Below are 22,298 nucleotides of genomic sequence, written 5' to 3'. Positions count from 1 at the left end.
AATACATTTGAAAAGAAAATCACAGTAACTCTAAACGTTAGTCATCCACCTGGTTTTAGCGTTCTCAGCCGACGCCCACAGAGGCATGCCGGAGGCTGCCTGAGCAGTGAAACGTGTGACAATACAGCCTCATGTCTGTCAAACGGGCACAGGCGAGTCCACAGGAAGCTCAGAGACACACAAGCGTCTGCTACAGTTTCAGAAAGCTAATTTCAGATTCACTATGTCATCCGTGTTTCTTTCCCCGATGACACGTGCTAAATTCTGACTGCAGGTCAACCAGATGACATAAAATGAATTGGTATTGAATTCTGGCTGTCAGATGTCTTTATTTATTGAACATATCAACAAAACAGTGCTGCGTCACTCTTAAATCTGTCAGAGTAGGGCTGAAACGATTCCTCGAATGATTCGAGTACCTCGATTACTAAAATTACTCGAGGAAAATTTACCTGCCTCGAAGCTTCGTTAATTTATGTTTTATTAGTTAGCGCACCGTGTTCCGGCCGGGACTTCATTTGCGTTGCGCGGAGCTCTCACTTCCGCCTCTGAGTTGTTGACAAAAGCCAAGTCTCAGCGGCATAAAGTCCAATCTTCAAGATTGGCCCGTGGGGATTTTATTGATTGATGATAATTCCCGACTTTTTATCGTTTTTGGGGAACCAATAAGCATCCTTAAAATGACTGGGGAATGCCTGGAGTACGGCAGCATTTCTCCTCCGGGGCTGCTGGTTGAAAGCGAACGGCGGGAAGAGCGCTGAGGTGATCGGATAGCCTGAACAGGGCGGGCGGCTGAGTAGCTGATGCTTACCGTGTAAATGTAGCTTTACCGACGAACCGCACAATAAATTTCATATCCCGGTCTGAAGAAACGGGTGGCGGAGCGCATCGTACATGGCTGGTAGATGTGTTTCTGAGTGTGACCAGTGAAGGTGTCGTAAATATCCCGTATTGCTTCCCCCCGTGTTCGTCCCCCGGTCTAACGGTTCGTCAGTCCGCTGGTCTATTTCCTCCCCTCCACCCCATGTTCGTTCATTCGCCCTCTCCTCCCACTCCAGGCGGCATTTCCCGTATTTTCAAACCCAAAGCGTGACAGGTTAGGTGGCAAGGTGAGTTTAATTAATCTATTAAACTCACTGAAGATGAATACATAAACTAAAAGCTGGATTGTAGACATTTTTTATAAGCATATTTGTGAGCCTGCCTCTTTGTTATTAAATTCAATATAATTTCAGATTTTTCTATAACTTTTCTTCTGGTTAACTTAGAAAGTGAGCTATTATTGTTACAGGTTAGTTTTCTAAACTACAAAAAGCAACTGTTAGGGATGCTCAAATATGAAAAATTGGACTGATATTGATATCTGATAGTAACACCGGTATTATGCCAGATTTACCAATCATTTTATATTTTTTTTTATCCGATTACTCGATTAATCGTAAGAATAATCGATAGATTACTCGATTACTAAAATATTTGTTTACAACAGCCCTATGTCAGAGCATCAATCCCTGTGTAACAGAGGGTGTCAAACTCATCTTTGTTTTGGGCCAAATCAGGATCCTGGATGTTCTTAAAGAGCCAGAAAGTATTGATAAAACCCGTTCCACTGTTAAAATTTGAACAAATAACTGTCTTTGCAGTTTAAGTAGCTCCTACAAATTACACATCTTTTCACATTGTTCAGTCCCTCCTTGACTTTGTGATTTTTTTGTTTAAATCACAAATTTTGTGGAGCTAATTCAGAAATATTTTCAAGAAATTTAGCAATATTTACGTTTATGCGTGACGTTAATTTTGACTTTGCTAACCATCATGTCAATCACAGACTAATGACTTGACTTCAAATAAGACCGAGGCAGCAGTGTCGTAAAAGTACAAAAGTTTGTGTTTGAAAACCATCCAATGTGGCTGAATTCAAACATTTTTACAGGGCAAAGCGGGTTTCAATAGCTTTTTTTTCTCCATAACAAAAACTAATTTTCAGTGTCTGATATCTCAAATTTTGTTCCATGATCACAAAGTGAAAGTGCGACTTTCACTTTAGAGTGAAAGGCAGCAGAAACTAAAATTACACCAGATGGTACAACAAGACGTCTAATCGTGTGATCAGATCAGATGGTTTTTACACTCAAAATCTGAACTTTTTAACAGGTCGCGATAACAACACTCTTCCGTGAGGAAGTTGTTAGCAAGAGGTAGAAAACTAGCTATTTGAGAAAGCTAAAAAGTGTTACGTTATTTTTGTAATTAAGAAGCAATGAATTACTGCTCCATTTCTCTGCTTTGTCCAACAGAGCAAGTCCTGTTCTCCAAACCCGTAGTTTCTATAATCTGAGATTACGGCTGTTTTCCTTTGACTTTTTAAACCACATTCTGGACTTTGCTGTAGCAACAGCAGGAAATCTGTGACTTCATGTGTGAGTTCTTTTGGTTTTGTTTGTTGTGCCGCTAGTGGTCTTTATTGACAGTAATGAACTACCATAACACCGCAGGACACACACCTGTGATCTGACATGTTGTGAAGCTCTAATATGACAGTAATAAAACAGGGTGGCATTAGCAACCTACGAGTTTTTAAGAAATAGCTGCATATAATTTTCCCAAGAGAATTATGTATTTATTTTCCCTCTTAGAAAGTTTATTTTATGTTTTTATGTTGCCAACTGTGCATAAATCGAGTTGGCATCAAACGTAGTGAGATTCACTAATTTTCGACTGATTTGCAACAGTTTACAGTAGCATCGTTTTACTCACACCTGTCATTGAGTTAACTTTCAACCTGCTGAGCTCTAATTGTGTAAACTAGACTATCCAATTAGAGTCAAATGTTTCATTCCACTCCAGATTGTCTGACAGTACCACCGACTTTATAAAACTTTATACGCCTAACTCCCCTTCAGCTTTGTACTTTCATGTGTGTGCAAGTTAAACAATGGTTCACAAACAGTTAAAACAATCACAATGCGATTTTATGTGGGGAAAAAAAAATAAAACGCCAGAGGAAGGCATTAATCTTTCCACGCTAAAGTACATAATCGCAGCCTTTTAATCTATAAGCCTGGTGGCAAATTAGTTTGGCGGTGTGCGGTGCAAACCCACCTCCTCTGCGTGTTTTCTCAGCGCTTTCTCCCGCTCGTACTGAGTGACAAGTTGCTCGTTGTCCTCCTTCAGCAGCTCCAGCTCCACGACGTGCTCCTTGTTGGCGGCGAACACCGAGTCCAGGTTCTCCAGCAGCCCGACGACCAGCGGCATCAGGTCCTTCACCACGTCCTCGTCGTACTTCTCGATGAGCCGCTCGAACTCTCGGTATATGGAGCTGGCCAGACCGGCGACCCGCTCGGACATCACGTCCGAGTCGCCCGAGTCGTCCTGGTAGAGGACTACGTCGTCCAGCTCCATGTTTGTCGGGTTTTTTTTGTTTGTTTTGTTTTTTTTAAGCCTCCACTTCTTTCCCAGCTAACGTTATGGAGCTAGCCACAAGCTTGCTGACCGGAGGCAGCTCGCTTTTATACTTTAAGCGCAACGATACAAGTGTTCTCCCCCACTATAACATGGCTCCAAAGTTGTTTCCTGCCTAGAGGAGATGTTGTCGGGTCACAAACAAAGTCCCTACCCCGTTTTCGTAGTGACGGCTGACTTAGGAGCCGTGCTAACCTATTAGCTCGCAGTGTTGAAAAGTCTTTACTTGGCTCCTGATTAGTTTCCCTGTCCAACAGATGAGCTCCCTGCTGCGGCGTTCACGTGCTGTCGGGATATCTGGGAACCCACAGAGCCAAACTGTCAACAAAGCAGAGAAAGCGCACAAAATACTAAACCAACTAATCCAACCGTCACGGATACAACTAAAATAATTTTCTATTTTAATGTTCATATATAGCCTGGTGATGCTGAAGTGACGTTTGGAAGGCGGGGAGAAAATCAAAGCCGTGGGATCAAGAAGTTCAAGAACTTTTCAAAAATATCAGCTTTATCTCAATCTTTTTTTGAATATAATCTGCTGATTTTTACATAAAATTTAAGTTGCAGTACAACTATGGTATATATTTCAGAATGGGTGTATTTTTAACTGTATAACTTTCGAGCACTGCTGTTTACGTTCTTTGTTTTGAAATAGGGATTTCCAAGCATCTCTTGAACATATATGTTGGTGACTGAACTGTCATGACGTCACGTGCTGAAGTGCACAGGGTGGGTTATTTTTTTATTCCGGAAAAATTTCGAAATTAGCCTCCCTAAATAATTACAGTGAGCTGCAAGAGTATTAAACCTTATGAGCTTTTCTTTATATATATATATATATATATATATATATATATATATATATATATATGACATGTTAAAATTATACTTTATACTGTTTAAATAAAAAAATAAGTATGAAGTATATTTGCATTCACCCCTACTCTCAGCACTGTGCAGCCTCTATACATTTTTTTTCTTTTTTTCTTTCAAGACTTCATGGAGTGAGACCAAAAACAAGCAAAGATGTGTGTGTATGTGTACTTCACAAATGCTTTTATTTGCTTTCAGTTTTCAAATGCATTCCTAAGAGGGTATGAAAATTTTTCTTGAAAAAGAATGACAACATCCATAGCAAGCAGGTAAATTCCCCCCCAAAAAGAAAAAAAGCACAATCTTTCAACTTTTTACTTTCAGGCATGTTCGAGTTTAACACAACTGCAGTTCTGAACTTTACTTAGTGTGTTTGGGTTTCATTTTTTTATAATGCATAGGCACTGTTCACCCTGATGTTTAAAACATTAAAACAATAATAAAATCACAAGACATTCCTATCTACAGTTCACAAACAATATGAATACCCACATTTTTTTCACCGCACCATCCAATCAGAAAGCTCCAAAGTTGCCCTTGGCAACAAGTCAATCTTCATCTTAGCCATTCAAACGACACAACCAAAAACACTGACATTACAGTTGAAATGCTCCACTGTCACATTGAATATACAACATTCAAATATGATATATATAGTCGCTCATGGAGCAACTTCAAATAAAGCAACAAAAAAAAAAAGAAAAAAAAAACAATTCTTGCATTAAATAATTTAAAAAAGTGCATGACTCTGTGCTTCTATGGGTTTTCCTTTTTACAAATCAGGCAAAGCTCCGCAGATTCAAATCTCCCATCAAAATCATAATCCAATGATTGAACAATTTAGAAGCTCAATAAAACAGCAACTTGACCAAAAGATATTAATTAGCTGGGGATCGCAGGTTGGGAAGTAGTGGGAACCTGGATCGGATGTAAACACGCGAGTAAAAGTCGTCTTGGAGCGTGGACGTGAAGAGGGTAACCCCCCAGTAACCCCCCCCCCCCCTTTTTTTTAATTATTATTATTATATATTTTTTAGTGCACCTCACATAGAAATATGTGGGTTGTTGCTTAGCGATGACGGGCAGAGGAAGGGGCCGTCGCTGCACAGGCTGTTCAGGGCTCGGAGCACGGCGTCGGGCATGTGATCTACCAGCATCCTGGGGCTGATCAAGATGCTCCGGAACGCCGTTTCGCTGGACCAGTCGGCACGGTACCGAACCTGGGAGAAGCAGGATCTGTGGAAACAAAAACAATAGAAAAGCTGGAGCTTCTTTTCTTTTTTTTTTTTAAAGTTGTGCTGTGACGCAGGAACAAGAAGTGTTCATATGACTGTCAGCATCTCTAATCATCCGAGGCTGGAAGCTCCTCTGGAGACAACAAAGAAGCAAAAGACAAGCTGGGGCTTTGATTAGCAAACATTTGGACAAAGCGGAGCATTCAATATACGGGGCTTCTGTGGGTTTCACCAAATAAAATGTAAGACTTTTTAGGACAACTATGAATGAAATGTAAGCCCTTTATCTCCACGGAAATGTACGAACTTCGTCCAGCCACGTGGCGATAAATTTGCACTTACCCACGATAGACGTAAAAAAGCTAGCTAGCTAGCTTGGAAGGGAATATTAGCAGCTATTTCCCGTTAGCCTCAGAACGCAAAGGAGGTGTCTCAAACTTTTGCCTGTCAGAAAATCCTGCGAGAAAATTAAGTAGTCCAAGGCAAAATTTAAGATATTTGATTAACGTATTTTTTATATAAATTTAAGACATTTTAAGGTCTTAATTTTAGATAGATGAATTTGCAACTTTTTAACGATGCGAGGCACCCTGATGTAACCCGAAGCAGCCGTGTCATTCTGACTATTTTTTAAATAGTTTTAGTAAAAAGACAAAAAGAGATAAAAGTTTTAGAGGAATATAAACAATATTCTAGCTTAAAAAATAGCACTGTCAAACTTTACAGAATTAAAATTTTCTCTGTGATAAAACCATGCTGTGCCTTGTTGAAGCATTCCCACCATTATTACCATTGTTTCATAAAAAATTTTTTTTTTTAAAAACTTGTATGTATTTTGTGGGAAAGTTTTATGAGTTAGACCAAAATAAAGTACATCATAATCGTTAACTGGTCGAAAAACTGTGCATATTTGCACAACCAGAGGGAGTAATTACTTTTTGTACTCATTCACTAACCAGAATTGAGATGCAACGCCAGAGGTTATTGACAATTCGAGTTATGCTTCCTGAATGAAGACCACAGTGCATTTCAACCACATTAGCTTGTGTTATCTTAAGTTCAAGCACCGAAAGCAGTTCAAATTAAATTAGCCGGAGCAGATTTCATCAAGAGGAAAGATGGAACAAAGGTGTCAGCTGAGAAGGAAATGATGTCATTTGAGGTGTCAGCTGATGTGTGCAGTAAGTCCTGATATGTGAGTGTATCAAAATATAAACAGTAGAACTACTGTAGTTTAAGATGAATTTAAATTCTTGGTGCCATGACTTGAGCGTTTAGCAGGGTATTGTATCACATTTTAAAATAATAAGTATTCATACCCACTGGACTTTTTTTTTTTTCTTTTTACATTCTGTCTAATCAACACCACAAACCTCTGTGTCTTTTATTGGCCTTCTCTGGCAGATTGACACAGAGTGCTGCAAAATACCATAATGAACACTAGGGATGAAATGACTCATCTGATTAATCGCGATTAATCAATTATTGAAACAATGGTCAACTAATTTAGTACTCAATTAATTGTTAATTTCCATGTATGGTTTCAAAAAAAGGCATTTTGCTAAAAGAACAACATTGTCAGAGCAGTAATTAAGCCAAAACTGTACAAAAAGTATATACAGTTTGCATTTATGGTAGAAAAATTTAACTTTCTTTGTAAATGTTTTATACCTACAATTCCTCAGGCAGCATACTTAAAGCATAGTCAAATTACTAAAAGAAAATCATGTTAAGCATCTTTTGCTGTCTAATTCTTAATAACTACTACTACACAATATTGACGAGTCAAGCAGAGCTTTTAACAATTTGATGTTAAAAGTATTTTCACAGCTGCAGATGAATCCTTTGCTACAAATGATCAAATGTTCACTACAGGGAAGCTGTTAAAGCTGTTATATTCTTACTTAATAAAGGAAATGAATTGTCTCTTTGCATCTTTCAATGTGTTTTTAAAGTTGCACAAAGAAGCTTTAAAGAGAAATCCGCAAAATACGGCAATTTCTTTTAACCCGATTAATCGTCGGAGTAAACGATTAATCAATAACTAAAATAGTCGTTAGTCGCAGCATGCAGAAACCAACCTCCGCGACGGCCCGTCCTCCGTGATGTACAGTATGTGCCCCGGCGGGTAGAGCGGCATGTGCACGGCCGGGTGGGCGGGGGAGTCGTCCGACGCCAGGCTCTGATAGGACGACGAGTGGCGGATCACCAGCGACTCTTCGCCCAGCAGCGGCTGGCTGAGCTGCTCCTCCCTCCTGCTGTCCATCTCGGTGGGGAAATCGTCCGGGTCCCCTCCGAACAGCTCGTACCAACACCCCTGCAGCAGGATGCGGTACTGCAACACACAGACAGCGGCTTCAGACACGGCCAGATTGGATTCGGGGCACAGAAACGTGTGACTCCAACGCTCACTAGACTCACTTTGGGCTTATTGCAGTTTGCGACTATTTTCAGTATCCGACTCTTCAGGTCCTCCATGTTGGGGATGCTCAGTCTGTGGAACAGGAAAAGCTTTTGGTTTCCGACATGAAGTCCAGCAGAACACAACAGCAGACAGTACAAGGTTTGTACACGTTTCCCACAGCAAAGTTCAAGAGCACTTCAGAAGCATTCTCAAAGTAAGTTTTCAAACTTTTCCACACTTTGGAGATTAAAAATAAAATACAAAAGAACAAAAAAAAAAGGCAGTTTCAATTCACTCTTATTTATTACAGTTTTTGATCATGTTTTGTGCTAATATTCTGTAGGGATAAGGGAAATATAGCAAAATGTTATTTTTCAAAAATTTTCTTTCTCACAGGCATGAGAACAAAACACTAATTTAACCAAAACTTAAAGTGTAAAATGTAAACTATACAGATCAATAATATATGAGCCATTAGGAATAATAAATATGTATAATGTTGGAACAATGCAAACAAATCGTGTTAAGGTAAATTACCTTCCTGCTCAAGTTAAATCCAAAGTTACAAGTTCTTGTTAAGTTTTCTGGCATTTAGTGAGTAGAAATAATTTTAGTTATTCTAAATAACCTAAAACTAGATTTAACTTCAGACTGAGGGGGAAAAAATGTGTGTGTTATTTTACTAAGTGTATGAAAATATCTGGTTTCAACTGTAAATCACGTTTTCCAAATTTAGGTTTTTAATCAAATGCCAGAATGCACTTTATAACAAAACTGTGCACTTTGAATATCAAGCACTTTCCAGGACTTTATGCAGAAACCAAGCCTTGAAAACACCTAAATGAAATTAAAGCATCAACAAGGATTTCAAGCACCTGTAAGAACCATGGCAACAGGCATTTCTTACCTGGGAACCAGATCCTTCCCCAACACCACAGACACCACAAAGTCCTTGGAGTATTCAGCTAAGGGTTGACTGAACACAGAAAATAAAACACATGTAAGTAAGAACATCTATATGAACAATAATCAAAGTTTTTTTCCCCAAAAGTTAAAGAAAGTGAAAAATAAAGGCGGAAACTGAGTAAGCTGTGAAGTCGTGCTTTACCTCAGCAGGCCCCCTGGTGGTGAGAATGAGTAACACTTCAGGGTGGGGAAGGAAGTGCGCAGCAGGATGGCCAGCAGGGCGGCTGTGCCGGCCCCCAGACTGTGACCAGTGACCACCAGTTTATACTCCTACCATTACAGTGACACACAAACACACCGTTTACACAAATCCGTCCAGTTTGACAAACAGATGCTCAAGTTTTTTGGCCTTAGTATAAATTCACCTTTCAAGGCAAAATAGCACAGTCTTATAAAAATGAGTTAGGAAAAAGGGGGGAAATATATGTTTGCTTGTTTTTTTTTTTTTTAATAAAAACAAGCAATGAAAATGTAGAAAAACACTTATGTTAAGTAAGTGGGAGGACCTGTGATGCTGTGGGCTGCACAGCTATAGGAATGGGAATATATGGACTGTTTTTGGTTCATGTTAAAATATATATATATTTAAGTTTTTACTGAGACGCCTATGAAAAAAATCTGATTTATCCCCTCCTCTTCCCCCACCCCCCCACCCTCCTCAGTTGATTTGGCCATTTTGGATCATTATCCTGCAAAAAGTAGCCATGACGACCCGTTTTCAGATGCAGTCCCAATGTAACTCAAAGTCTCCTTGTATTTTTTTTTCATGTTTCCAGGGTTTTTGGAAGATAAACTGTCCCACATCACCACAGGTCATACACTCTACTGAACATATTTGGAAAGTGGGGACCGAATATCGTGTTTTTGTTTTCACTCGTTACCGGGGCGACGGAGAAGGCCTGGTTCAGGATGCCATCGTTGACGAGCTTCTTGTAGATGTAGCCCGCCGCCTGGTACATGCCCTGCAGCATATATGTTTACTTATTCATCATTATTATTTGTTTTTAGAAAAGACTAGTTGTGATTATGCTAAAAGGCTAAAAGTTCGATTGGAATGTGCCTCACCTTGTGAGCGTAGCAAGGGCCAGACACGCCTTCGACTGGCAGGTTCTCACATTCAGCAGACAGGTCTGTCAGAACATCCTGCAAGGAAAACCAAACATGAAACATAAAAGTATATATTGTTTTTCTTTAAGACTTTAATTTTTTTTTTGTGGAAGACCAAAGTCAAAACAAGATTTAACCTTCTGCATCACCACAAACACCTTTGACATAAACACAACCTAATTATAGGCACACGCAGATACAGGTCAGGATACAAACGAGTCTCACTTCCCGTTTTCGTCTTTTTTCCTCTTTGTGATTCTAGCGAGTGTTAATATTTCAGAGAGAGAGAGAGAGAGAGAGAGAGAGAGAGATGTTTCGGTTTGCAGCAGTCCGTCTTTCAGAACTGAGGATGGAATATTTGACCTGTGTCCTCGCCAAAACAGCTCAGATGAATATAAACAACCGACTCGGCCTTTCACGGTAACAAGTTTTGTTGGACGATAAATTGTCCCAGAAGTTATTGCGATAAACGATAACATTGAAGTTGGTCTATCATGTAACGCCGCGCTAAAACACATAACGTAATGTGTCAAACTGTAAAAAAAACAAAAAGAAACCTGCTGTGAGTAGGAAAATCTTTCACAATGTCCAATTTAACTCACCTTTAGTGACAGTGTTCCTCTGACCGCTACGAGTACTACTTCCCACTTGTGATCCAACGCCACAAAAAACGGGATCTCGTAGATCTGTGGGGCACATCGAGTTTGTTCAGAACTTTAACGCCAGTGGTCAGGAATGTACGCACTGTAAATAAACAGAACTGTAACCTGGTTGTGGAAGCTGACGTAGATAAAGTCTCTGTACTGCAGTCCGGTGGTTTGCAGGATGGAGGAGAAGTGGCAGCCCAGGTGGTCCCCTCCCACGATGTCGTACTCCGCGGCGCGGGTTCTGCAGCTGCAGTGCGCAGACGCACGTTAGAATTTGGGGTCGGCTCGAGGCGGGGCCGACCCGACACCGACCCTGATGTTCAGAGAGCGCCTCACCAGTCTCTGCTGAGCTTGCAGGGAGCAGTAAAGAGGTTGGAGTAGACGTACAAAGGCCAGCCGTAAGCCGCCGCTGCGAACTGCATATAGTGAGCCGCATTCTCCAGCTCCGTCTGCAGGTCCTGGTCCTGAGAACAGGAAGAGGGGATCAACTTTAAAAAGCACGCGTAGGGAGTCGTATTCATGGCTGCAACTGACGATCAATTTATTCTGTCGATTATTCTGAAGCTTAATCGATTTTCACCAACTGACCTTTTTAGAGTCTGTACACTCCAGTTAACGATTAATCGATAACTAAATTTCTTGACAATTATTTCAATAATCTATTAATCGTGATTAATTAATTATTAAATTAAGTTTACTATTCTTTTACTACTTGGTTAATCTCAGTTAATCAATAACTAAATTTCTTTCAGTAATTGATTATCCCAATTAATCTGTTATTAAATTGCTTGACAATTGTTTCAATAATCAATTAATCATGATTAATCAGTGACTTAATTAATTGTTGATTACTTGAATAATCAACTAATCCAATTAATTGACTATAAAATCAATTGACAATTTTTGATAAGCAATTAATCACAATTAATCTAAATAATTGATTACTAAACTAGTTGATGATTCTTTCAATAAATGATTAATCCAATTAATATATTACTACATTAGTTGACAGTTATTTCAATAATCAATTAATCATCATTAGGGTGATTAATCGTTTCAGACCTACTGGTATCTAGTCTGAGTTTTACTGTGACCGTGTTACTTACGATAGGAGAGGAGGGGCTGTGGGTGACGACGTCTTCTGGGTCTCTGCTGCGCTCCATCTTATCCTGCTCCTGGTGCAGCAGAGCCAAACCAGCTGCGATGTCACTGGGCACCAGGTCTGTATCCTGCATCATCATTCCACACAAGACAAAATCTCACACTGCAATCCAGGTAATGTGTGTGTTATATATATATATATATATATATATATATATATATATATATATATATATATATATATATATATATATATATATATATATATATATATTTATTTGATTGAACCCTTTCTCTTACGGAGAAGAAGTTGCTGAGGAGCTGCGAGATGCTGGAGAAAGCCGCCCGGTGGCTCTCGTCCTGCGGCAGGCAGCAGCACAGCAGCCGCAGCCGGCACTCCCACACCTTGGTGGCCAGAGTGCGAGCCGTGGACAGGAACTGCGTGCCCCCGCTGCTCTCCATGTCCCGCAACCCAAGCGGCTCGACGGGACCCGGCTGAAGGCGGGGGCTGCCCATCGGATCGAAGACGAAAACCACACCCAGCGCCGTGAACAGCAGGATGATCCAGCTGGGGGGGAAAAAACAAACCAAAACATTTATTTAAAGTACATCTCTGTTTAAAGTACGTCTCTGATATGGACGGGCTGGTAAACGGTATTGAAATATGAAATGTGAGGACAAAGTACATCGTCACATCTCATTCCATCTGGCGACAAGTATATATATATATATATATATATATATATATATATATATATATATATATATATATATATATAAACATTAACGACATGTAAGGACTCCCACCTGGTAATAACAGCACTGATGACCGCACCCACAGTGGCTGGGTCGCAACCTCGGCTGTCGTCCGACACCCAGACGGCTCCCAGGCAGGCCCACACGAACTCTGGGATGTAGAGCAACGCTCGCAGGTACACCAGGGCCGGCATGGAGCGCCGCGCACCAGGGTTGGTAATAGTGCCTGAGGGAATAATCCACAGGTATTGCTAATATCCACAACAGACATTATGAACAAGGCATTCATGGCATGATTACAGCAGCGTTGACTAGTGGATGTTTCATTAGCTGCAAAGTTGCCAGCGTTTCATCACAGATGAGGAAAAAATGTTCGCCGCTTCCTTCCTGCATTACAGGATTACGCAATATGACTGTTGCAGCACAACCTTAAGTCGATGCTTAACGATAAAAATTATAATGACAAGATTGTAGAGATGAAGATCCTGATGCACCAAATGACTCCCAACATTTGTAGCCTAGAAACACACGAACCAACAGCATCTACCTTAAATAGGCCTGTCAGAATAAGTCAATTAATCGAATTGTAAATTAAAACAAACTCAGTAATTTCCATTTGCGTGATTTATGTTCTTTTCTCTTTTCTCTCTTTCTACCAAAAACTGAATGACAAAAGTCTGGAGTCTGGTGCTTTCGTCTCAAACAGTCGTTTTTTTGAAGGACAATTTTGTTTACAGGGACTTTATAATTGTTGGCTACAAATGTTGACGGTGTGTTCTAAGACTTTGTATTTTTATGATGCAAAATACTTTGAACTGCCTTGTTTCTGAAATGTGCGTGCAAATAAACTTTATCGATTGATTGATAACTCATTTAACTTGTTCTGTGGTCTTGTTTGTTTATTTTGGATATTAAAATGTCTTCCACTGTCAGTCTTCAATGCTCATTAGACTTCGAAGTTTATTCATCTTTGAGAATGTCTTCTGGTAGTATTATGCCATTACCATTGAATTACTTGAAAGTGGCGTCAAAATTAACGCCACTTATGGCGATAAACGACATTACCGTTTATCGTAATAACTTCTGCGACAATTTATCGTCCAGCAAAATGTGTTCTTTCGTTTACTTACCTTGGGCACTGACATAGACAATGGCCCACAGTGACAGGATGATGAGCCCCAGCACGACCAAGAGTCCAACCAGGTAGGTATGCAGAACTCCTCTCCCGTTACAATCAAAGTGACCCTTATGATAGGTGAACAAGATCAAGGTGCCAATCCACCTGAGGAGGAACAGCAACCAACATCAGCACTCTTGTAAACTATGTGTGAGACACGGAAAATGAGGTGCAGAAACATACCAGAGCACACGGAGTAGCAGCTCGAAAGAGCCGGGGAAGACGAGATCATCGCTGGCGATCCCCCAGCGCCTCCCGAACGCCACCATTCCAGGCATTTTGTAAACAAGCTGAAATCCCTCACTACTACTGCTGCTGCTAACTGCTAACCGAACCTGCTAACCGCTGTTATACCAGGACCATGAGTCTCTTGAGCAACACACGCAGGCACGTCAGGCATGACTTAATCTGCCCTGGCAATGATCTGATCTTCGCCCCTTTGCTGTGACATCAGACTTCCTCTATTGCAAAATTCCCCCTACTTCATTTCTGCCTCACATGGGTTAGCCGCTAGCTAACGCTGAAAACTCTCAAGTTCAGATCTAGCAAAAAAAAAAAAAAAAAAAGAAAAAAAAAAAGCTGTAACTGATATGTGTAGTTTTACTCCGGATATCACAACGCTTCAACGCGTAGCTGGAGCCAACAAAAGCAACCCGTCTAAAACGGGTGTAGCTGCGGTCATTTTTAGCTGCTAACCTTAGAGCTACCTTAGAGGTATTCCAGAAAAAAAGGCTAGAAACTAACAAAATTACTCCTTAGCTAGTTATACCAGAATAATGCTCAAAAATACTGTACAGCTTTGTGTATGTTACGAAATGTATTTATATTCATATAAAATGCGCAAATCTTCTGTTTTGTTTTCCTTCCCTTGGCCACTTACTGGGTCCGCCCCATTTGTCACCCGCTATGCTGTGTGCGCCGGCTAGGCGTGGTTTGAACAGCATTTCAATAATCACATAGGTATGGGTAGGGGTGGCACTTCTACATGATATGTGGCTTTTATGAAGATAACAGACGTTTTGGTAGCAATATATTGTCTTTTTTCAAATCATCAGTAGAGTCAATGTGAGGGTGCAATTTTGTCAAAAGGTAAGGAATTGGGTGTACCAGTCAGAATGAGGCATGCCTTTTATCAGATCCACACGTGAAAGAGGCGGGCCTTCTTCCAGTTGGAAATATAAGGGAAAAATACTTTTCGCCCCTGACCCGTTTTAGACGGGTTGCTTTTGTTGGCTCCAGCTACGCGTTGAAGCGTTGTGATATCCGGAGTAATTCAGGTAATTAGTCACCTGAATTAATACGCTTGATTGTTGAACTCGGAGAGGACACTCCCAACCTGCCTGCGTTAGAAACAAGTTTGCCGAGAATGGAGAAATAGCTCTTGGATTTGAATATAAAAGGACAGAAGGGCCATTAAATGCACCCCGTACTTCTACAACAAAAACATTTTGGTAAGACAAAAATTCCGCCCACTCCCTTTAGTCATCATTACTACCCAGGTCATTCGCCGGCTGACTGCCAAGGAACGCACCCAGTGTTTCCATCCCTAGTTGATCTCGGACTGCAATCGAACCATTTAACAATGGTTCCGATGCGGTACCAAATGAGCATTTTACAGAGCCCTCCAGGGGACATGGGGAATTTTTTTTTCTTTTGCGTTCCCTCGCAATACATTTGCGTTCCCTCGCAATAATCTACTGATCAGTTCATGTGGCATAATTGAATATTGTAAGCCTTTTTACAGTGGCCGCCGTACTTTCTGCTTTATATACAAGCTTATAATGTTTTTCCATGGACTATTGAGTTATTATTGAGGGGTAATAAGTCATCTGATTGTGTCTCTATTGTGTTCGTAGTCTGAATGGTTTAAAGGGCTGCTTTCTGTGCCGTTCCATCTTAGCCTTAATAGACATAAACATGCAGTAAATTTTCAATCAGTTTTTTGCACCAAAGCCGCATGAACTGATCAGTAGATTATTGCGAGCGAACGCAAAATCTTTTGCGAGGGGATGAAAAAGGTATCTTTCTGACCTGTGTCTCACATGGTTCCATGGTGTAATGGTTAGCACTCTGGACTCTGAATCCAGCGATCCGAGTTCAAATCTCGGTGGAACCTGTCTTTTGTCTTTAATTTTTAACTATGATGTCACCCATATATAACAAATATATCCTGACAACTTCACTGGCTACAAAAGCTATCTCGATGCATACCAGGGTAGTAAAAATAAATATATAAATAAACAAAAACTAAGGTCGGAAATCGAAACTTTGTTGGGTGGAGATTGCGTATTTCCTACAGTGGGGAAGTGGAGGGCACGTGTTTCCGGTAGCGTTTCTCCATTGTGTACAGCTGCCTGGGTACTACACAAAGTAGACACACTGTCAGTCAGCTACCAGCGGCCCGGTCCTCGGCGTGAGCTCGAGTAGCGGTTTGATTGTGTGGGTAAGAAAGTCTCTTGCAGGTTCGAGCTGGCTTGTGGTGAAAGGCTTGCAACGAAAACATTCTTGAATGCATCCTAACAAGGCGTCAAAAATGGCGTGTGGGATGAACAGAAGTCGGAAGAGAATGGGAGAATATTCCAGACTGTTATTATTAACGGTGCATCAGAATTATGAGTGGGTCAGAAATTGGAGATTCGGTAATTAGACAGGAAAATTTGAGAAGATAGAGGGAATACTTTTGAGGGAACACTACCAAAAAAATTAGAAATAGAAGTAACGAGGACGCCTAAGACAGTGAAATTAAAGTTTAGTTGAAGAAAATGTGTCTAAAATGATACATAGAGACTAATACTAGTGTTAAAGAAGCTGAATATTCAACACAGTGATTATTATTTCAGTGGAGCATGAAAAAGGTTGAAACCAGACCTGGAGTACTGCATTTTGCGTACATATTTTCCATGAGGAAAATATGTACGCTCTGTAAATATTTAAGTTGTCAAGCATTAATATATTATGGTATATTAATTTAGAATTAATGTCTTTACATGTCAAAAATATGCTTGCTTAACAGGCATGTAATTATGAATGCAGAAATAATGCATTCACATCTGTACTAATTACAGATGTAAATATAGAAAATAAGACTGTTAAAATCAAGTCAACATAAATTTTTGTACAGTAGGTGGCGGTATACTCCTTCCATTACAGTTTCCCAGTAAATTAAGAAACGAACGAAAGAACCAGCATGTTTTTTTTTGTTTGTTTGTTTGTTTGTTGTTGTTTTTTTTATAGCAGTTTTATGGGGGGGGGGTACAAAACGACCCGAAGTTCCACCAAACTCGTTAAATATGAGCTTATTAGCTCAATTGGATTGTTATATTAAGAAGCGATCACCTCTTCTATAAATACTCTCTTTCAGTAGGGGGCGGTATTACACTTTACAGGTGGCATAAAACACCAGAGGAAGAGCATAGACTTTCATGACCAACATGGCGATCTGCATTATTCGACGCTTATATTCACTTTGCTGTAGTAGCAGTGTAACTGTGAGTCCTCCGCTCGGTAACCTCAGCTGTATTAGCTTCAAATTAACCAACAGCACATTGTCGAAACTTTATTATGGGACTCGAAGGTCAGACTCTTCCGAGGTATGTAAATAAAACCAGCCTTCGTTTATATGAAAAAAATAATCAATTAGTTATGACTGTACTACCTGTACTAGTCTAATTTGTTCACCAGAAAAAATGGTGACAAGATGAGTACAAAGCTAACCCTTTCAACTGGAAGCCATTGTTGTGTTAAATTATGCTAATATTTTGTATACGTAAAAATTTAATACAATTACTGTTTTGTCTTCAACAGGACACGCACGTGCACATTCCAGTAGGTAAATGAACCGATGAATGAAACAAGAAAAAGAAAAGTCTGATTTACTTTTTTTTATTTTATTTATTTATGTCTTCTCCCATATTGGGCCATAGAGCGTCTGACTGTGTCCTACAGCAAGAGCAGCGGTCCTGGAGGTCAGCACGTTAATAAAGGTAAACAAATGCTAGTTTTAAAGAGATTTTTGTACAGGGCTTTGCAAAAATATGCATACTTCTTGAATTTACAATTTTAGGGCCATAAGTAATGGAAGACTCGGCTACTAAGCCTACAGTTAATCTAAAAGTGTTATTTGAGTGGTTTTTGTTCTAAAGTTATGATCTTAATCCACAGTCAGCACTAAAGCAGAGGTCCGATTTCATGTGCATACAGCCGACTGGATCTCTGAAGACATTCGACAGAAAATCGTAGAAAAGGTTCGTTATGTGGCGAGTGTGTCTATTTGTACATCTAGAGAATTTACACACACACTACAGCTGATGTCTACTTTTTATGTCCTGTTTGTTTTACATTCCATTTCCACTTTGAAAAACTCCACAGAACAAAACCCGCATCAATAAATCCGGGGAGCTCCTGGTGACCTCGGAGGTGAGCAGGAGTCAGCAGAGAAACCTCTTGGACTGTATACAGAAGATCTCCGCCATCATAGCTGAGGCTAGCAAGAGACCCCGCGAACCATCAGACGAAGACGTAGCTCTAAGAGCAGCCAGGTGATACCCAGTGAAATGAATTGATTTGAGCTTCTGTATATGTTTAAACTTCAAGTTTGTCATTTATTATGTTGTGCAGGATTGAGAAGAGGAACAAAGAGCGACTCAGACAGAAGAAAATCCTTTCATCAGTCAAGAACAGCCGACGAGTGGATTTCGACTGACGATGCAACATCGAGCAATCGTTTTGTAGTTCACACTCACTGGCCACTTTGTGCATATAAGGCATCTAGATGTGAAAAGAAAACGTATAGAAGTTCACACTAGGCATCAGAATGGGGAAGAACGGGGATTTAAGTGACTTTGACCGTGGCAGAATTGTTGGCGCCAGACGTACCGGTCTCAGTATTTCAGAAACCGCCGACTTCCTGGGCTTTTCACGCACGACCATCTCCCGAGTTTACAGAGAATGGTCCGAGAAGAAGAAGATGTCCAGCATGCGACAGTCTTGCGGGCGAAAATGCCTCGTCGACGTCAGGGGCCAGATGAAAATGGACCGACTCATTCGAGACGATAGAAAGGCGACGGTAGCTCAGATAACAACCCGCTACAACGAAGGCGTGCAGAACACCATCTCCGAACGCACGGCACGCCGGACTTTGAAGCAAATGGGCTACAGCAACAGGAGACCGCACCGGGGTCCAGTCCTGACGGCAAAGAACAGGAAGCTACGGCTACAGTTCGCACAGGCTCACCAGAAGTGGACAGTTGCAGATTGGAAAAACGTTGCCTGGTCCAACGAGACCCGATTTCAGATGCAGCAGTCGGACGGTCGGATCAAAATTTGGCACGAGCAACAAGAAAGCCTAGATCCATCCTCCGTGGGATCACAGGTTCAGACTACTGGTGGTGTAATGGTGTGGGCAATGTTTTCTTGGCACAAATTAGGTCCTTTAGTGCCAATTGAGCATAGTTTAAACGCAGCAGACTACCTCCGTCTTGCTGCAGACCATGTCCGGCCCTTTATGACCACGGTGTACCCGTCTGCCGATGGCTACTTCCAGCAGGGGAATGTGCTCCATCATAACGCTGAAGTCATCTCAAGCTGGTTTCTTGAGCATAAGAGTGAGTTCGGCGTACTCCAGTTGCCTCCGCAGTCGACGGACATCAATCCGATAGAGCACCTGTGGGATGCGGTGGAGCGAGAGATTCGCATTATGGATGTTCAGCCGACAAATCTCCAACAGCTGAGTGACGCCATCACGCACGTGTGGAGCAAAATCTCCGAAGAATGTTTCAGACACGCTGTTGAGTCTATGACACAGAGAATTGAAGAGGTTCTGAAGGCGAACGGGGGTCCAACTAGGTACTAGCAAGGTGCTACGAGTAAAATGGAACATTGCAGCCAAGACTGCCATCTTCTGTTTTCCAGTTGTACAAAGAAATGCGCTACCAATGATGTTCTGAATAAACAGTTGAAATAAAGTGTTGATTTATTTTTTTCATTGTTTAATGTGAGATTGTTCCACTGTAATAAAAGATTTATTTATGTATTTGAAGGCTTTTCATCTTTGCCACTGGTGATAATAAGTTGAGCAGGTATTGGCCGTTTATTGGCTCCTTACGCTACTAAGATAACCAACAGAGAATGATGATGAAAGCACCAGATCTGATTTTTCACATGTATTACTTCCTCTGATGGCTTGTAATGTTCCCTTACTCTTGATTAAATATTAATTTGATTGATAGAATAAACCCTAATTCTGACACAAATATATATTCTCTGTAGCTTCTTTGATTTTAATATTGAAGAGTACATATTTCTGTACATTAATATAGATCAGCTGCTGCAATGAAAATTAATATACGTTTTCTTTATGAAAATCTTACACAAGTTGCAAATCATGCATGTCCAGTAGAACTTCATGGGTTTTTTTTTTGGGTTTTTTCCCAAGTTCCCATCGTATTTTAGTTATTGAAGCCAAAATCGACCATCCTTGCTAGAAATCATTTTATGAGGTTTTGTTGAGATGCCAGATTTTACGTTTAGGTAAATAGTAATAGTTTTCCTCATTGAATGATAATGCTACACTTATCAGCGGGGTTTGTTTGTTTGTTTGTTTTTGTTACCTTATAGTTCATCGTTCTGTTAGCATATATGTTATCAAATGTAATTATTCAATGACAGGAAGACATATAGATGCTTAGTCTATGCGATATTAGAGACGGTAAATGCAGTCTACGTACTTGAGACAACTTTGTGAAAAATAGTGTATTCATTTCCTTGCACAAAAGCGGAGTGAACTAAATAAAAAAACAGTTCCATAGCAGAGGATGGTTTCGATCCATCGACCTCTGGGTTATGGGCCCAGCACGCTTCCGCTGCGCCACTCTGCTACGTTATGAAAGTTAGGCCTCGTGACTATACTTAAATGGTCGGACGCGGATATTGTCGAGTGGTTTTGTGTATTATTAGATATATTTCGTTATATTGTATATAAAATGTATACGCATGTGATGCTTAGGTTTATTCAGGTGAGTGAATATCCATATTGTTTGTGCGGTTTGGTTTGGTTTTTGTTATAAACTCCTGACTAAGATGGCATACCAGAAAACACACTTTCCTTGTTAAAAACTAGCAGCATTTACTCTTCACCTTAGCCTTACGGAGTCGTTTGCTATGGTTCAGCGGCTAGAGTACTAGGCTATATTACCTGAAGCAGAGAACATTAATATTAGCAAAAGACGACCACGAAGGGACTCGAACCCTCAATCTTCTGATCCGAAGTCAGACGCCTTATCCATTAGGCCACGCGGTCTGAGTACTCATTCGGTCTAGGGTTTCACTAGAGATACGTGAATACGGAGGATTTCATGAACGATGGATTCGTATTTTGCGATTACATCTGAGACAAAGCGTGATTCAAACTCACCGAGTCCTGAAGAATAAAACTGGCTACCACATGACATGTTTTTGCTCGTATTTGAGTGCTGAAATAATTTTGAAGACATTTTGAGTTGTGTCAATTTACATAGTATTGAAATGTCTTAATTTTTTCTTGAAAACAGACTTGTCTTCGTTTCTTCACATTTTAAATAACCACTGTGATTCTTGAGAATAGGGACAAAACAGGTCCTATGGATAAAGCACAAAATTTGAATAAAATATACACAAAATATAATTTTTTCAAATATCTGACTCAACTAACCTGGGTCATGACACAACAAGTGCACAACAATGTATACTTTCCAGGTATTTGCTGAATATTTTTTTATTTTAAACATTGTAGTTGGTGGATGATGCCTGTAAAAGCCCTTGTCCCGGAGCAGAACTCAATACATTGTAACAGTTTAAAACAATTAAAGAAATACTAAAATTATATATTGTGACAATTAAGTATAAGTAGTCATATAAATAATTATAGAGGTATCAATAAATTGAATTAAAAATCATTTTTATATATTTTCCAACTCCATTGAAATTTGTCCCTAGTTTTTGTCAACACCGTCAGAAATGAAAAGAATGTAAAAAAATCAGGCATTATTGGGGGGCACCAGAACTTCTGAGATGATGATCTCATGATCCCATGATCTCTTCCTTTCTCTTCCTTTGCTAAGAGGGCTAGTTAGCTCTGGTTAGCTTAAGTTATTCTTTAGTTTTTTCTTCTGTTTTATTCCTAAGTTGTTTGTCACAACCATGATGTGTCAACACCATAACTGACAATTTACAAAACTTTGATGAAATTTTGTGAAATAAAAGCTTAATTTTGGTAAACTGTAAAGATTTCATGGACCTGATGAGCTACAATATGGCCTCCTTCAGAGTAACATCATATAAATTGAGGCAGTTTGGCTTTTTGTCAACTCCATCAGAGTTTTTCTGACTCTTTCAGTGAAATTGTTGTCAAATCTCACTTAAATGTGCAATTAATTCATGTTAATGTATTTTACATAAATTGCATTACTTCACATGTACCAAGTTTTTCATTTTATTCACTAGTTTGTCACCACTTTCAGTTCTGTGTCAACTCCGTCAGACGGACTTTTTGTTGTTTTCGGTTTTAAATAATATTTCTTTTGTTTCTTGAGAAG

At 40.1% G+C, this 22,298-nt stretch overlaps 4 protein-coding genes and 2 non-coding genes across 7 annotated transcripts in view; 3 read left to right on the top strand and 3 right to left on the bottom strand.

Moving 5' to 3' along the window:
- The window catches only part of spag9b (sperm associated antigen 9b), a 41,706-nt gene extending 37,864 nt beyond the window's left edge, over positions 1–3,842 (bottom strand). For both annotated transcript variants that reach the window (XM_014967739.2, XM_014967740.2), the window contains exon 1: positions 3,103–3,842. In XM_014967739.2, coding sequence (XP_014823225.2) covers positions 3,103–3,402 — 300 coding nt within the window. In that variant the 5' untranslated portion in view covers positions 3,403–3,842. The remainder of the gene's footprint in view (positions 1–3,102) is intronic.
- Positions 3,843–4,501: 659 nt separating this feature from the next.
- Positions 4,502–14,611, bottom strand: daglb (diacylglycerol lipase, beta). The gene is made up of 15 exons (XM_088001016.1): positions 13,912–14,611; positions 13,682–13,833; positions 12,603–12,777; positions 12,096–12,363; positions 11,801–11,923; positions 11,031–11,158; positions 10,815–10,941; positions 10,650–10,733; positions 10,006–10,083; positions 9,822–9,902; positions 9,083–9,210; positions 8,882–8,950; positions 7,992–8,064; positions 7,652–7,905; positions 4,502–5,571 (listed from the first exon to the last, which is right to left on the bottom strand). The coding sequence occupies exons 1-15, from the start codon at positions 14,004–14,006 to the stop codon at positions 5,379–5,381; spliced, it is 2,028 nt and encodes a 675-aa protein (XP_087857142.1). The 5' UTR covers positions 14,007–14,611; the 3' UTR covers positions 4,502–5,378.
- A 1,161-nt stretch (positions 14,612–15,772) lies between these two features.
- On the top strand, positions 15,773–15,844 carry trnaq-cug (transfer RNA glutamine (anticodon CUG)). The gene has a single exon. It is a non-coding gene; the product is annotated as a tRNA-Gln (tRNA).
- Positions 15,845–16,731: 887 nt separating this feature from the next.
- Positions 16,732–18,483, top strand: mrpl58 (mitochondrial ribosomal protein L58). The gene is made up of 6 exons (XM_088016614.1): positions 16,732–17,318; positions 17,533–17,557; positions 17,652–17,711; positions 17,890–17,972; positions 18,097–18,266; positions 18,346–18,483. Exons 1-6 carry the CDS (start codon positions 17,151–17,153, stop codon positions 18,428–18,430), a joined length of 591 nt encoding a protein of 196 aa, XP_087872740.1. The 5' UTR covers positions 16,732–17,150; the 3' UTR covers positions 18,431–18,483.
- A 58-nt stretch (positions 18,484–18,541) lies between these two features.
- On the top strand, positions 18,542–19,979 carry LOC148153594 (transposable element Tcb2 transposase). Its single transcript, XM_088016613.1, has one exon. It carries the CDS (start codon positions 18,542–18,544, stop codon positions 19,577–19,579), a length of 1,038 nt encoding a protein of 345 aa, XP_087872739.1. The 3' UTR covers positions 19,580–19,979.
- A 973-nt stretch (positions 19,980–20,952) lies between these two features.
- trnar-ucg (transfer RNA arginine (anticodon UCG)) lies at positions 20,953–21,025 on the bottom strand. Its single transcript has one exon. It is a non-coding gene; the product is annotated as a tRNA-Arg (tRNA).
- Positions 21,026–22,298: the final 1,273 nt, after the last annotated feature.

The sequence above is a fragment of the Poecilia mexicana genome, unplaced genomic scaffold, assembly GCF_051168715.1.
Source record: "Poecilia mexicana isolate PSO_F unplaced genomic scaffold, ASM5116871v1 scaffold_19, whole genome shotgun sequence".
Taxonomy (NCBI): Eukaryota; Metazoa; Chordata; class Actinopteri; order Cyprinodontiformes; family Poeciliidae; genus Poecilia; species Poecilia mexicana.
The sequence above is the reverse complement of the archived record's forward strand: the minus strand, read 5'-3'. Positions and strand labels throughout refer to the sequence as shown.